The sequence below is a fragment of the Mesitornis unicolor genome, unplaced genomic scaffold (assembly GCF_000695765.1).
Source record: "Mesitornis unicolor isolate BGI_N332 unplaced genomic scaffold, ASM69576v1 scaffold19767, whole genome shotgun sequence".
Lineage (NCBI taxonomy): Eukaryota > Metazoa > Chordata > Aves > Mesitornithiformes > Mesitornithidae > Mesitornis > Mesitornis unicolor.
This window is the reverse complement of record NW_010196061.1, coordinates 73,819-90,234: the sequence shown is the minus strand read 5'-3', so window position 1 is coordinate 90,234 and position 16,416 is coordinate 73,819. Positions and strand designations below refer to the sequence as shown.

The window sequence follows — 16,416 nt, the reverse complement described above, 5'->3', positions numbered from 1 at the left end:
CAGATACTGTCTGTCTCTTCCAATTCCTGGAGAAGCTGTGCCAATGGGGAAAATTGTTCTTGCATTCACTGAGTCAAATCACCTTTTTTTCCTCTTGGGAAATTAATTCTGATTGCAGGGCTGTGGGAGATATTTAGAAATGTTAACAACGTGTATTTTTTTTAAAAACCCTATGTTGAGTGCTGTGAATCTGACCTTAAAAGATTGCTGTTGGTGGCAAGGAGAGGGCAGATGTCTTCGAACATGCTGATCCTTCTCAGTAATAGTGCTTGTAATGTTCATTTTTTTTTCATTCTTACTTCTTACTGTGTTCTGCATTTAAATTAGTTTTTCCACTCAAGAATGGCATGTGCATCTTTTGAATCTTTATCTTCTGTGCAGGAGAAGAAACGGCTCTTGTTTTGGCGCTCAGCAGCGTCTAGGACCTGGTTTCTAATGTTGCTCTTGAAGAGCTGTGCTGTAAGAGTGCTTTACTTCAGCATCATTGCAGGAGCCACAAAAGCCTGAAATTTCACTTCCTGGTGCTTTGTCAGATATGGAGAACTGTATGAAATGAAGAATCTAGGTTGTTTGTTTTTTTTTAACAAGGAGTAACTAGAAGAATAAAATCTTTGCCAGTAGAATGGAAACTGTTTTACAACACTACTGGAAGCTCCTAGAAAATGCCTACTAGGTGTCAAAAAAACTTTAGAAGGGCCCAAAGTAAGTTGTTATGACTGGAGAACAATGTATAGGAAGTTATTAAAAGTAAAAACACATCCTCCTCCTTTCTTCATTTGAAGGCACACTCTGGAAGGCTAGATGTAAAAGTAGAATGAGGCTAGCCAAAAGCAGCTTCAGGAATGGGTGGCAAGATGCAATAAAAACTACTATAACTTTTAGAAACACATTCTTGGGTGCTTCTTACTTCTGGAGCCTGCAGGGCCAGCAGGTGATCACTAAATAAAAGAAATCTTCTAAGAAGCAACATCAGAGAAAGTATATGGGTTTTGTTAATGCATATATGTACTTGGAAAAGCTTGATAGTGGACAGTATGTTCATGAAAACTGTTTTTTTTTTCTGGGGGGGAGAGGGTACAAGAAAATACCTGTTTCAGATTGAAGAACTGGTAATGGTTTAAAGAACAGCAAATCAAAATTGCAAGCTACAAGCAGAAGAGTAGCAGCCCTGTTTGAATGGACACTGTTGATCTATCTATTCCAAAAATTGTCAGCAAACCACACAGCATGGTGTGTAACCTCTCTCAAACAACCTTCCTTCCAGAGGAAGAGAAGTGATGATGATCATCTTTAAAATCATTCCAAGGATATGAGGGACTACAACAAGCAGGTACCCATGAGGTACCCGCACATGGGTTGCAGTTTGTAGGCAGGTATCTTAAGTTGAGAAAGAAGGAAACATTCATCTTGCTAAACAAAATAATGTCTGCAAATCCATCAGTTCTTTGATTTTGTTTCCTTGAATTTCCAAAACACATTCAGCAAGGTTGGAATTCTTAAGTTCTTAAAGAAACTGAACTAAGAAGCTACTGAGGTTGAATGTAGCTTCTTAGATTCTTGTTTGGTGAAATAGTAAACAAATTATAGGACTAAAATTCTAGTTCTCAAATTACAGTAGATTCACCAGTGAAGTCCCACACATGCCACTGCAGGGGCCTTTGCTGTTCAACATATTTACAGTGTTCTGGGAAATGGGGAGTGTAGAGTCAACAAATGTAGAAATATCTCATGATAGCAGATGAAGTGATAGATGAAATTCAATATTGATAGATATGATAGTCATGGACAGGTGGGGAAAAAATCTCATGTGTGAAACAGATCAGAGTAAAATGTCAATGTAATACAAATGCCTGTGAGAACATTGTCTGTGTTCAACAGTGATCAATCAAGCAAATGTTAAGAACCATTAGAAAATTAACAAATAAAGAGCATCAATATGCTGTTACGTTCCCTGGCTGTATTTTGTTCCCAGTGTAGCAAAATTGAAGAAGGTACAAGGAAGACAAGAATGCTTGAATTAATTACTTTAGCTTGGAAAAGACCAAAAAGAGGAACAATATAATAAATCTGTAAATGGTTATGAACATCACTGGGATAAGCAAGAGGAGAAGTATTGCTCAGTTTTCATTTGGAAAAAATCTACAGAATACTAATGAAACTAAGAGGTGGCCAATTTCCAAAGGAGATGCTGTTTTGCAAAGCATGTAATTCAGTTGCAGAACTTCTTGTGTTTCACAATAGGCTCTAAAGAGACACAAGGATTCAAAAGCAGTTGCATGAATAAGCACTTGCACTTAGCAGGTATTGCAGACAAAACATTGGTCTTAGGTGGACACATGGCCTGACCAGGGATGGCCATTCATATGTGAAGTATTTATTTTCATAAAAGTTAAATATTTATTAAAATGTATCATTTTCCCATCCTTTCAGGCCAAATTAAAGTACCATATCCAGAATCCTAGTGCAGCTGAACTGGTTCATTTTCTGTTTACTCCACTAAATATGGTAAGGTTTTATAATTTTCTCAGTGTTTTCCTTCAGAATTCATATATTTATATGCTCTGTAACCTTTTCAAGGATAACAAGGTTGAAATGTTGTGTCCCTGGACAATAACTAAGGAGAAATGAGGAGAAATCTGTGTATCTCAGAATGAGGTTATCTGTAGAAAATAATTTCTATCCTTTTCTGTGTATATTTCCATCTATTAAATATATTTATTTAAATAATCTTTAGCTTTGTGTGTTACAGTTTGTCATTATAATTTTTAATTAACAATAGAAAATTGAGATCATTTACATAATACAGGAGAGTTGAAAGCATAGCCATATTTAATGGAAGTATGTGTGGTTTTGATCATTAGAAGAAAAATAACATTGCCAAAAGTGGGTCTAAATATAAAATGGTTGGTGACCAGAACAGCAGTTCTGCAATAAATGGTTTAGTTAATCTGTAGGACATTTAGACACATTGTTAGCTTCTCAGAGTTTTTTCGGGGGAGGATGTTTTTGTAAGTAATAAATGTTTCCTAGCAGCACTGTAGGTAACTTATATTCACAGTAACTTCCTTACTGACAATGTGTATGTTCTTTGTATTATTTTAATACTTGGATTTAGGTCGTACAGACAACAGGAGGTCCGGAGCTTGCTAGTACAGTACTCAGCCCCCTCTTAACAAAAGATACTATAGATTTCCTGCGATATACTGTCACCAGTGAGGAAGGACAGTTATGGATGTCATTGGGTGACACATGGACCAAAGCCAGGTGAGAAAAAGCCTTTACATGTTTGAGAGATGATCTCTAAACTCAAGTTTACTGACGCAATCTTAACTAGGTTATCCATCCCTATAATAAACTCAATATTAATTTATTAGACTTTGGACTCTTCAGATATGTTCCTTGAAGTTTTTGGAAAGGAACTCTTTAGTCTCAGTGGGATTTGGGAGTGGTTTGATTTTTAGGGGTCTCAAGGAGAGAGAAAATGCAGACAGACATTTTTTTATTTCTCCGTGGTATCAAGAATCTCTTGACATAACATCTTGCAGTCATTTTTTTCTGAACTGTCCCTTGCATGTTTCCAGTTGTTTCTCACCATTATTTTTTCAACCCAGCTATCTGGACTTCATTAAAAATCAATTTGAAGAAGTTGCAATAAAAAGTAACAAAACATTGAAGAACAGGATTCAGATTTCTACTTTCAATTTCCAATAATTATCAAAAGCTAAAAATTTACAATGACTTTACTCCTTCAAAAACGTCATAATGCTATAAAGAAAATGCTTATAATTTTTAAACAGTGTCTGTTGGCTGAGACATATTGCATGTGCATACCGTACATGTTGCACTTATTGGATTCACTATTATGGTTATGCTTAGCTAAAAATTAACTATTTTATGCATTTGTTGTTTTTGAGATAAGTATATGGCTTGAAATTACTTAGGTAAATAGAACATGCAAAAGAAAAAGCTTAAATTGTGTTTAAACTCTGTAATTTGTAGTAGGTAAGTACATTTGATGATGATTAAGTATGCAATCACTTGAGCTGAAAATGCATGATGTATTTTATGTTTATTCATCCTTGCTCTTAGATTTCAAGTTGTAACATAAACATCTATGAAGCAGATTTCTTTAATTAATTAATCAATTGATTAAAAAGCAGTTGAGTGTTTTGCTGGTAAGGAAGGCTGCATGGAAAGCCCTAGAGCATGGAGAGACAAACATGCTTGGAGTAAGAAGAGTGACACACAGGTCTTTCACTTTCCTGGTCTTGCAGCAGAGTGAGATCAAGGATGTCCAAATTCATCCTTTGGGCCTATGATTTGGCCTGCTCCTACAAAATGAGCTGGAAATAGGAATTGCAGCTCCATGTGATTGCCAGAGAGTTTAGCCCAGCAAAGCACCATCTGCTTCCCTTTACCTGCTTCAAGCTCTGCTGGCTTCATAGCAGCCTGCGGTGGGGCTGGCAGTGGAAATTGCTTCATAGCATTGGAGCCTTGTACAGATAAAAATGGATCACTGGGTAAAATAATGGGCTCTTTGTCTTGGGAACTACCATCATCATTCGTTTGGTCCATCCTGAAAAAAAATTAGGGGAAAGAATCACAGAATATTAGGAGTTGGAAGGGACCTTGAAAGATCATCCAGTCCAACCCCCCTGCCAGAGCAGGATTACCTAGAAAAGGTCACACAGGAGCGCATCCAGGTGGGTCTTGAATGTCTCCAGAGAAGGAGACTCCACAACCTCTCTGGGCAGCCTGTTCTAGTGCTCTGTCACCCTTACAGTAAAAAAATTTTTCCTCATGTTCACATTAAACCTCCTGTGTTCCAGCTTGCACCCATTGCTCCTTGTCCTATCATTTGACATCAGAGAGAAGAGCCTGGCTCCTTCCTCCTGACACTCGCCCTTTACAAATTTATAATCGTTAATGAGGTCACCCCTCAGTCTCCTCTTCTCCAAGCTAAAGAGACCCAGCTCCCTCAGCCACTCCTCATAAGGGAGATGCTCCACTCCCTCAATCATCTTTGTGGCTCTGCGCTGGACTCTTTCAAGCAATTCCGTGTCCTTCTTGAACTGAGGGAAGTAGCTCATGTTGGGCAGAGAAGAATGAAGCGCTTAGAATAGAGCTGGTTCACATGGGCAGATTAGAAATTATTGATCTCAGTATCCAGAAAGTACACCTTGGTGTACTGTCGTGGTATGGTGTAGCAGAAGAGGTGAATGGTAGAACTCAAGGGTTACTACCTGCTGATGGATGAGCAATTGCTGCCTGCTCCTGCAACTTGTGACTGGCAGTTTGTCCCTTCATTCTGAGCACTATCAACAATGAGGCCATTAAAAGACTTTAATGTACATTCACATTTCTGCTTCCACTGTGAAGATACAGTAATTAATATTGTGGGAGAGTGTGTTATGCATAGTGCAAAAGCAGAGCATGAAAGTGTTAATTTAGGTATTTTGTATTACAATAGCAAATGCTAATGGAGCTCTGAAAAGTAGTACAGTACTTTAAGAAGATCAATCTGGACTATAAAACTGCAAATGTGATGATAATTCTTGTGTCTTGGAGCATGTTTTTTGTCAGTTAAATCTATTGTTTGACTTTTTGTTTTAGGTGTAGCTAGGCCCCCTAAGCTTCCATGCTTCATACCTGCTTTCAGACTTTCTTATAAAGCAGGCTGTTTCTTTTGAAGTCTTTTGTCTGGTGCTTTCACACAAACAGCGTTGCAATATTTTTCTCCAAATAATGGTTAAAACAAATCCTAGATTTGTTTGTGATCGATTCTCCTGTTACTCATCCTTTGCTACAAGACAGAAGTTTGTTGTGTTTTACTGCTGTCAAGTCCTTACAGCAGGAGCAGTTTCTTTCTGTGGGGCACAGCAGGGAGCCTAGTTGTGGTCAATAAATGTTTTCTGAACATTTTCCGTGTTCCAGCACAATTCTGCCTGTACTGTAATCTCAGCCTCTCCTCCATGCTATTAAAAATTCTAAAACATTTCTATTTTTATGAAACCTATTAAACCAATATTTTTATGGCCCTTGATACAGATCTCTAATTTACTTTTCATACAGAGCGGACTGGCCCAAAGACCATTTTATTCCACCTTATGTCCCCCGTTTCCGAAATGGTTGGGAGCCTCCTTTGCTGAACTTCGCAGGAGCTCCAAGGGAGCAAGAACTCAATCATTTGGCTGAGTCCGTGGCAAATGTTGCAGAGCAACAGCGGAAGCAAGAAATGAAAAGACTGTCAACTGAGGTAGGTTACTTGCTTTTGTAAATTTACTGAAGGCAACACCAACTGCTTCCTTAATAAAGAAAATACTCTGTGACGTTGTTGGAGTAACCATACTCCGATGTCTGCTGTGTCAGTACAAGTTCAGTATACTTATATTGAAGTTATGTGAAACCAAATACTTGTTCAACCGCCAAAAATGTGATTAGGAAAAAAATATGAGACTTTTGCCTACTGCACACCTTGAACTTGGTGCACTTTCCAGCCTTATTTGGGAGCAAAGTCCAAGCCCCTGTGGTTCAGTATGATTCTTGACGTGTGCTTTCAGGTCCTATCGATAGGGAGGTAGCATTTGCCTGTGGAGGTAGCATCTGTCCTTTCCCCTTCTGCAGTAGGAGAGGCACCTGTTACTTCACCCCTGTGCTGGGGGGTCCTGAGCATCTGCACAGGGACAGAGCCTGGAGATGGCTAAAACTAAGAAGGAAAAGCCGTTTCAATCTCATGGAACTTACATTATGAAAACAACCAACGTTCAGAATATTTCTATGGTTAGGGTGTTTGTCCTAGATGTAGGAGATGCATGCTCAGTCTTAGGCAGGTACAGCAGAGTTAATAATATACTGTTTATTGGCTGCTGTAGGATGGTTTTTTCTTGAAGAGTGACTCTCTTATTGGAGAAAACAAGGCTTCCCCAGCAAAAATTAATCAAAACTGCTCATGGAAAGCTTGTCACAATAAAACTTTGCTTTTGTTAAAATCTCTTAGTCAGAAAAACCCAAAGAGATGGTCTTAGCTACAGAGACAAACTAGTAAGTCTGCAAATAAGAGGAGGATAACATGGTACATAGCTGATTACTTAAAACACTGTTTGGCTGTATGCCTAACAAGATATACAAGAATAAATGCACCAAGAGCTAATTTATTGCCTGTGATTACTTTTGAGCTAAAAAGCATTTAGTAAAGTTAATGGCCACAGTAATGTGAAATGTAGCTGTTGTCATTGCTGTCACCCTCTTCCCTAGTCATCTCCCAAAAAGCTTTATCAAAGATTGTCTCAGCATTTCGTTGCTGCTTTACATTTCCATACAGACTTTTTTGTTTACATTGTACTCCTAATTATTTTTTTTAAGTATTCAAAAAGAAAAGCATTAATTTTTCTCTTATGTTTTTAAGAATTTAATTTATTATTTTTGTATTTTTTTAATATATTTATACATATATATATATGTATAAATATAACAAATTTGGGGAGGAAAAATACATTGAGGGATTTTGATTGCTTGTGTTTCATGGAGTTGATTTCATACTTTTTGGTGGTGCTAATGTTGGTTAGATTGGTAAATGTCTGTGCTGACTTAGCATCTTTGTCTTAATCTTTAAAAGACAAAAAATAAATAAATAAATCCTAGTTCACTCTAGGCATTTGTGTGCCTGGCACTTGGGATGGCAGTCCTTAGTTTCATGACCTGTTGCTGATTTGCATGTGGTCTTCGGCCAGTCATTTAACCTTGGTACCTTGGCTCCCTGCACCGGTGCCACCTCAGCACATCTCTAGGGGGAAAAGCATGGAGCTGCTTAACAGCTGTGAAATGCTGTAGGTCCTCAGCTGGAAAAAGCTGCATGAGTGCAAAACGCTTTTTGTCTGCGGCAAAAGGACTGCCCTAGAGTGGGTGATACCAAAATAATTATTCTTTCATAAGTCATAACAATCTCTTTAACAAAGGGTGCTGGAAAAATGAGCATTTAATTGTTCATTTCATGCTGTTAAGTGGTGTCATGTCTCGGTGTGATGTTGCTCTCCCCCGGACAGAGGCTGCATGTCGAGAGCTGTGCCGTGCTGGGAGTGGAGAAGGGGGTGCATGTGGCTGTGCTCCCTGCTGGGCAGGGACTGCTCCAGCATCTGGCAAAGTGCATTGGAGGTTCCCACTCATGAGAATCCTTTTTTTGTTTCTTACCATTCCTACGTCTTAAAATGTAGCCACATACACAGCTCCCACTGGAGGGGTGTCAAGATGGAGTCAGTTCAGCAATGAGGACTTCAAATGGCAGTGAAGAAATGGGAAACTGGTGGTAGAGAGTCCAGTGAGGCCAAGGCGATGCAAGTAATTTGTGTGTGAAGTAACATGAGTTCCTGCTTCCTAGGTGTCTTTTCATGTAAGGTATAAGCTAGGTGACACTTGAGATTATTTTTTTTAAAGAGTTCCTAATATAGTTTTAAAGAATATTGTGTGTGTATGAGGGTTTTTATGGAGTTTTGATTTCTTTTCGTAAACCCTCAGCCCAATAGGCAAGTGTCTCTGGATACCAGGTTACGTAATTGGGGTAGAAATTAGATGAGTGGCTTTTCTGTAGCCACGCAGGCAGAAATTAAACAAACACCACCAAAAAAGAAAGAACCAATAAACCAGGTTTAGAGATTGGGCAATTTATGATGAATCTCAGCTGTTCTAACTTGTGCAACAGGATGGTGGTGTAAAGAGAAGATGTAGGATCTGCAATTTCAATATCGTAATCTCCAGAAATGAACTGCTTATCTTGATTTTGTTTTGGGGGAAGGTGGTTAAAATAAGTCTTAGTTTGAAGCAGAGTTAGCATTGCTGGATTTCAGGTGGTTGGGTTTTTTTGTTGTTTTTTTTAAGGAATTGCTGTTTAAAAAGAATTTTCTAAAGCCTTGAACATTCTTATATATGTGCTTGTGATAAATTATGATTCTTTTCCTTAATTAAAATCATTAATTACACCAACTATCACATTCCTTTTTGCATTTCTTCTGTGACTATAGTCATGTTCAGTAAGAGGGAGACATAAATGAGCCACTTGATATTATGATCCTGCAGTAGAGTGACAGTTTTACTTGGAAGGTGTTATTTCTTATCCAGACTTACTATTAGCTAGCTAGAGGTTTCTGGCTTTCAGTGTACATCCAGAACAAAAGTTCGAAGCTGTTTCTCAGTGCAGTTTATTTTAAAGGCATTCAACCATTGTTATAAGTTGTGCTGCTGTAGTGATACCTGAGAGGTGACATGGACCTTGCCCCAGAGAACTGTTTTTCTAAAGAATATCCACTGCAATATTAATGCAGCAGGGTGACTTAGGATAGAAATTCTTTTATTCGTATCCTTTTGATCTCCCTGTTTATGTATTTGAAATGCAGAAGTTATTAACTTTTCATAGCAGAACAGTGAGCACCTGAGGACGTGTGAATGCTGACAGGGACCCTGGGGGTGTGGGATTAAGTGAACCAGGCAGTGCCGCTGCTGACACTAACCCACTTTGTGCTTTTGTTTCTTTTTTGTCTTCCAGCCTCCCGGTGTTCCCGACTACCCTCCATCGGATGGGTATGCATTCAGTAACACAGTTTACAAAAGAGGGCCTCTGCTGGACCAGGGGGCGGCTGTTGCTGCCTTTAAGCAAACTGTTAGCCGACATGTAGATAGGTAACCCTGAATCAACGGCATACGTGGTGCTGTGGATAACTGTCCCAACTTACTGCTCTTGGGGTGGCGGTGTCTGTAATTACCTCTGGTTGTGTCTGGAGCAGATCATTATTTCTGTGAGGAAGCAATTCTGGTTAGCAGTGGGTATTCTGCTTTTGCTTCTCTAAGGCACATCATTGAGACTCTTTTACTATAACTTTTATGAAACTGCCCTGTTTATGTATGCTGTTAAATCAGTGCTTTTGTCAAAAATGATACAGTGGAATTCCAAGCCTATTGAGAAGACAGAATCCTCCTATTTGGGTTCAAATTTTATTTCTGCTTTGTTCATGTTTTTAAATATACTCTTTGCTCTTTTCAGAACTACAAAGAATGATAAGTCTGCTCTAAAATTCATCTGTCTTTGTTTTGAATCATTGTTTGATTTGTGTAGCTGCTCACTTTGTGCTCCATATTGTCCTACTTTTCATTTTCTGGGCTGGTGCATAAGTGTCCACTTTGAGAATAGTAACTCCTCATTTCTTCTGTTCTCTTTCAAATGTTACAAAAAATGCTCAGAAATGTTTGCATAGCAATCAGTGTCTTTTTGCACATCCTCTTTCATCCCCTTCATTTTAACCAAAAACCGAATAGCTTCACAAGATCAAATGCAGTGATCCTTGGAGTCTCGGCCTTGTCTGTGGGGAGAATTTATACCAGTACAAAGTGTGGATGTAAATCAGTAAAGCAGTGTTGGAATTGCTCCCTCTTGCCAGATTGTAGTCCATATATACCACAGGAAAAGTATTTTAGCGTATGTGCCATGGAAGATGTTTAAGTTTTTGGGATCAAATTGGTGATTAAATCAACATTAGTATAATTCTAAAGCCTTTGCATAATCCCTAGTTCTGAGCTATGTGCTAAAAGATCCTGTTAACCTGCATGCAAACATATTCCCAGGTGTTGTGCAGAGTAAAAACTTGGTTATTTTCCTGAACTTTGGATTTATTCTTCATAACAACAAAGTGGTAGTAGTCATCTCCAATCTTTTTCTCAAACTTTCTTGCTTTCTGGGTTCTTGTCTCAGGACTAGTCAGTTTGAAATCTAAATGATCTGTATGCTAAATTCCTTTCTTTCTTATCTGTAATATGATAAGACCTGTTTTGTTCTTTCAGACTAAGAGTATTCCATGCAAATGTTGTTGCCTCCATTTCTGGTTTAGAGAATGGGGCTTATGGCATTGAACTATTGATGATATCAGTGTTATCTGACTGCAACTGAAAGAGTCATCCAAACCTCCTTTGTGGCGGGTAAAGAGAAATGGGTGTTTCCAAGAAGCAGTTCATGTAAGATGAAATGAATCTTTTGAAAGACATGAAGTGAGACATGTTGCAGTGGTGTCTGTTTCTCACCACTGATTGCAGGAGGGAGACTAGATGGCTGGTACTGATGCAAACATCCGCAGAGTGCCTCTATCTCCCAGTCTGTTCAACATGACACAAACTTCCCTTTGTTTATTGACTCTTGAGACATGTAATACACACCTGGTAGGAGCTCCTTATTGAGGGGAAGTTGATAATATGTATCACCCCAAGTAATTTCCATTTAAAGATAAATTTTAAAACATCTGTGAAGCAGGTGAAGGAGTGGGTTTGGGAGAGGGAGTGAGAAATTCAAGCTGACCCTTTCAGCCACTCTTTGCTGGTCCTTGTTCAAAGCTGGCATTCCTAATGAATGATCAGAAAGCAGTGACTGAGCCACCCACTACCTTCTGAGAGACAGGTAGTTTACACCTTATCCATGAACATTTTAATCACAAGGAACTTCAGTGAGCCCTATTCCAACATGCCAGGACCTCCTGTAAGGTGTGCTTTCCTTAGGTGACGTAAACTGTCAGGATCTTAAACTTTCAGCATGATATTAGTTCTGTTGAGATTCTCACCGATCCTGAAAGAGCACTGAGGAGTTTTTCAGCAAGTTGTGGGGTGTTCCATGATAGTTCAATGTGTAGCTTAGTTTTGTGCTGTCACTTGTGGAGTAGCACCCTGAAAGTCTGCAATTCTCAAGGCTCTCATTCAGCATGCAGAGAGCTGCAGTTGTAGTGTATTCGACGGGCAATAAGAAAACACAGGAGAGGATGGAGGAAAGGAAGCGATGAGAATGTTGTGCCCCAAGTAAACTGTTTGGCTCATTGAGCTGAACTTGAGTTATGGTCTGTTCAGAAGTGTACAGCCACTGACCAGCCCATGTTCTGGGGATGCTGCAACAGAGTGGAGTGAAACTGAAACATAAGCATTTTTTGAAATCTAGAGTTGTTTTTTGAAGAGATCAGGGATAGTTAGGTGTGGACAAGGTAGGAAGATGCTGTTCGTGAAATTGGTTTGGGAAGGCAGTCTAGAAGTACTTTCAGAGGTACATTAGTCATGTCCCTTAAATAGTAAGAAAGAAGTTAAAAATTCTATTAATTTAGAGTGAGTGGCAGAAAAAAACAGGATTACTCACACATCTTTCAACCTCATAACAACTATTCTGGAGGCTGGGGTTCATCCCATGTTTTTCCCTCTCTCCTTAAACACTTTCAGTGTTTGGTCTCTCTTTCAAAATAATCTTCCAACCTAAATATGACTCTTCCTTTGTTCTGCTCTTCAAGTCAAGTGAGACAGTTCTCCACAGCCATGCAATAGCCAGGTAACTACTGGATAGCTCAAGCACACCTAGGACCCGCAATTACACAGCACCATCATCAGCAACCACTTGTGTTCATATCCTTGTGCTGTGATATTGTGTGCAGCATTTCAAGCTATTGATTGCTTCACATTTTCATTATCTGTTTGGTTTTAGTTTTGTTTTTTTTTTAACTGTACAACCTGGAATGGATTTAGGTTGTTTGGTGTAATTTGCAGTAATTGAATGATGTTGCTGTTTCCTTTGCACCTGTCTTGAGGGGCCTGGGCGGCTTCTCACCCTGATGAGGTACTACATCAAAGAAGCTAATAGCTTCTCACACAAATGCATTCTGGGTAAGATTTTTCCTCATAGAAACAGAAAGACACAGAGCTAAACAGTGGTATGCCCTGTTCTACAATGAACCCTGTTTGTAATTGCCAGAAAGTTATTTTACATTTTTGATTGAGATTAAGAGTTGATGGTATCTTATGGTTAGTTAAGAAAACTGATCTACAGTAGGTGAGCATTTTTTAGAGTTTAATTCTATTGGTATTGATAGCAAAAATGTATTAATCTTTTATGCATTTAAAACAATTTGTAATGAATATTAGAAATACAGTTTCATATGAAGGACAAGGTGTCAATTATATACTAAGTATAGTCATTTGTTTATATGACAAATGGTTGTTTAACCTACTGTAGGAAAACAAACTAAATATAATGAACGTGTTTATTTTAAAACAATGGCACCTGCTAATCTAAGTTGTTATGCATCTTGCAAGCAGTGAGCTGATAAAGATTAGTGATTCTTGAGGTCCATGTAGCTCAACCGCCTCTTTCTTTCCTTTTTTTTTTTTTTTTGGCACTTAAATTAGTGTGTTATGAATAGGTAGTTCTACATCAGCATCATGTTATGGTGGAGTAGGTTTCTTTTGTTTAAATGTTTTACAGGTTGTTGGAAGAGTGCATTTTGTCTGTGTTTTTATTTGCCTGTCTCTCTAACAATAGTCTGATCTTCACCTTGCAGAAACTATGAAGCACACAGTAAAGCACAGACCAAGAAATATGCCAAATGCAAGTATGAATTTATGGCAAGAAACAACAGTGAGCTTTCTGTCATGAAAGAAGAGATTGTAGAGGTAATATTTGTTTGGTTTGGTTTTTGTTTGTTTTTTTCAAAGAGAAAACATGAATTTCTGGTACTAGTCAAAGCTGTGAGTACCTTTCAACTGTGGACAGTGAGTCTGTTCTTAGTAATTACTTCAGTTGGTTTGATTTATGTCCCTTAATATGGAAAGTTCAATTATTTGTTTTGCATGATAGACAAGATAAACAGAGATTCTGTGCTGACTTATGAATTGATGCCGTAGAGATCCATGCTAGAAATATAGACTTACGTCTTCTCTGGTGTTGCTTTTAAAAACCTCATTTAGTAGTATTTAAATAACTGTCTCTGACAAACATTACCTGTGTATGCACAGGCTGTAGTGAAAGACAGTCCTTTCCTGGAAGAGTTGGTACACTGAAAGCTAAAGACATTTGGAAGGGAGGGAGCAACAAAGAGAGAAAATGTTTTCTATGAGATTGCACGGCAGGTAGTTAGATTTCTGATTTCTCCTGGCCATCCTGCTCCAGTTCCCTGTTTACTCTGAAGTGCTCTTTATCTAAATTTGTGCTCTCCTAGAACAATGCACTTTTCCTTGGGTTGTTAGCAGTTATTTATTTTGTCAACCAGGTATGGGCTGCAGAGATCCCAGCCTCTCTGTGTGAATACTTGATTTTCATCTGCTGTCTTGTCCGGTGAATGTCTGAGTTTACGGAGGTTCATGACATACTTCTCTTCTATATCCTTTCTTGAGACCCACATTTTGAAAAGCGCAGTACTAGCATGTAGAATTAATGATGGTGATAATCAAGGAAGCCTACAGGGACATCTGTGTGAGATCTGTTGGCAATTGCAGAACCTGGCAAAGTTGTGGTTTTGTTTTGAAATGATGCACAGTCTACTTACTGGCCGGAGAAATTTCAGAAAATAATACATAATTAATTTAATTATTTCAGATTCTCGATGACAGAAAGCAGTGGTGGAAGGTTCAGAATAAAAGTGGCAGCACAGGTTTTGTGCCAAACAACATTTTGGACCCTCTGAGGAATCAAGAAGGTGGTCTGGGATGGTCAGAGCCTGCGTATACCCGCACCATCCAGGTACTGTCTGCTCCTTGGGAGCAAACTTTTTTTTTTAAGTGTGCATTTATGCGTGTGGAAGAGGAAGAGATTCACAGCAAGGCTAAAATATCTGCATATTCCACTAATGCCAAAAGATCTGTATTTCTTCTACAGGCTGAGGCTAATGTCTGTATTGCATGAAGTCTAACATGAGAATAAAATTGCTAGAGATACAGCAAAATGGTTTACTTTAAGTTTGGGGTTTTTTGGGGTTTTCTTCTGTTTATTTGCTTAGAGGTAGTAATTTCAATCCTAATGGATGTGTATGCATTTATTTTAATTGCAAATATCCTTTGTGGATTGATAGCTGTTGATGCCAAAGAAGGAGTTTGAATTATTTAAGGTAGGGTCATCTTTGTTTCTCCTAGGTGAGTGAATGCTAGCTTTTCTTTTTATTTTCTGTCTCTTTTTGTCTCTGTCTTAGTCTTGAATTTATTTAATTATTGTCATTTTTGAGTCATAAAAAAAATAGGTGTCTTTGCTTTTAAATTCACAAATCAAGTATTTTTCAATTACTATGCCTGTGCATCAATGGCACTCTATTTTCCTGACCTAATTTTGGTTTTCTTTCTTTCATGTTGTGGTGTGGAATTAGTATTTTTCTGTTGTTTATGTTTCTCTTATGTTGAATAGAATTAGAGGATAAAATATTTTTAAAAAACACCTTACATCAGTGCAATTGTCCAAGGATGTATAGGATAAAGTTATAATGTGTATTTTTAGACAACATTTAGGTGGATCGGAGGCTCATAAAATAAGAGATTATATTTTCTAAGACCTATTTCTTCTCTTGTGTATCTAACAATTTTGAAAGGTTAGGCAAACAAGTTTGGATTAAGCAGAAATTCCAGGCCTGCCTCTGAACCAAACTTTTTCAGTCCAAATGCGAACGAAACTTCTGTTGAAACTCAGCTAAATTAAATTAAATTTAATATTCATTCCTTGTGACTAAATCCTTCAGCTGATGACTGAAAAATGAGAAATGCCACAATGTTACTGTTGACTGTCTCCGTTGCAGACTCGTCTAAAAGCCCCAGTCAGAGGTGTTGCTGCGCCAGATTCTGTGTGCACAACTATAGTGGAAGCTGCAGCTTTTGCAGTGTTTCCAGTTTTCCCATGGATATAGAAAATCTCTTGAGAAGCAGGTCCTATGCTATTTCTGGCACAATAATGTGGTAGACCTGTTTTGAGCTTGGTGGGCTTGAATCAGACAATTTCTGAGTTTTTCCTATCCCAAATTGTTTGCCTATAATGTATGAGCTCATTCTAAATTGAATATGATTTTTGCCTGTCTGTGAAATGAAGCATGCATCTAGAGTGCTTTTTGAATCCTGATTTAAAGATCTGACTTGTTTTTTTATTTTATTTCAAGGGCATGACATTTTGTGTTTTTGCAATTTGCCAGGAAATCCTGAACAAAGTACAGTTTTGAGTAGAGGTTCTTACGCTATTCTTTGTAATGCACTGCAGGTTTTGAAGTTTTGTGTTTGAAATAATGACATAACGTGGGAAATAAAATAATAATTTTCACAACACATTCTCTATGGAACTATGAAAATTAGGGTCAGAGAACAACAGTTAATATAATTTTGATTCTTTGCCTTCTGGCAAGTTGTTCCCTACAGTCCATGATTTGTTTTGTTTGTAGCTTTATCATATTCAAATGTGAGCTTGAAATACTGTGAAATTATGTAGGAGTATAATGAATTACACAAGATAAAAGGAGTCTTTACCAAGATGTGTTTTTTCCTAACTTTATGGTGATTATTATCACTGCAGCACTCCTGAGCGTGCTCATTTGTGTCTTTCCCTGTGATAGATACATGGTTCATTTGGGGTCTGTTTGCATAATCTTATTTATTTTCATAACAGTG

General features: G+C 38.1%; 1 protein-coding gene across 1 annotated transcript in view; it reads left to right on the top strand.

Moving 5' to 3' along the window:
- Window positions 1–16,416, top strand: part of EPS8 (epidermal growth factor receptor pathway substrate 8) — a 53,398-nt gene that overhangs the window by 21,340 nt on the left and 15,642 nt on the right. Inside the window, exons 11-16 of the mRNA XM_010188344.1 lie at window positions 2,431–2,505; window positions 3,116–3,264; window positions 6,073–6,256; window positions 9,536–9,669; window positions 13,344–13,455; window positions 14,378–14,521. Coding sequence (XP_010186646.1) covers window positions 2,431–2,505; window positions 3,116–3,264; window positions 6,073–6,256; window positions 9,536–9,669; window positions 13,344–13,455; window positions 14,378–14,521 — 798 coding nt within the window. The remainder of the gene's footprint in view (window positions 1–2,430; window positions 2,506–3,115; window positions 3,265–6,072; window positions 6,257–9,535; window positions 9,670–13,343; window positions 13,456–14,377; window positions 14,522–16,416) is intronic.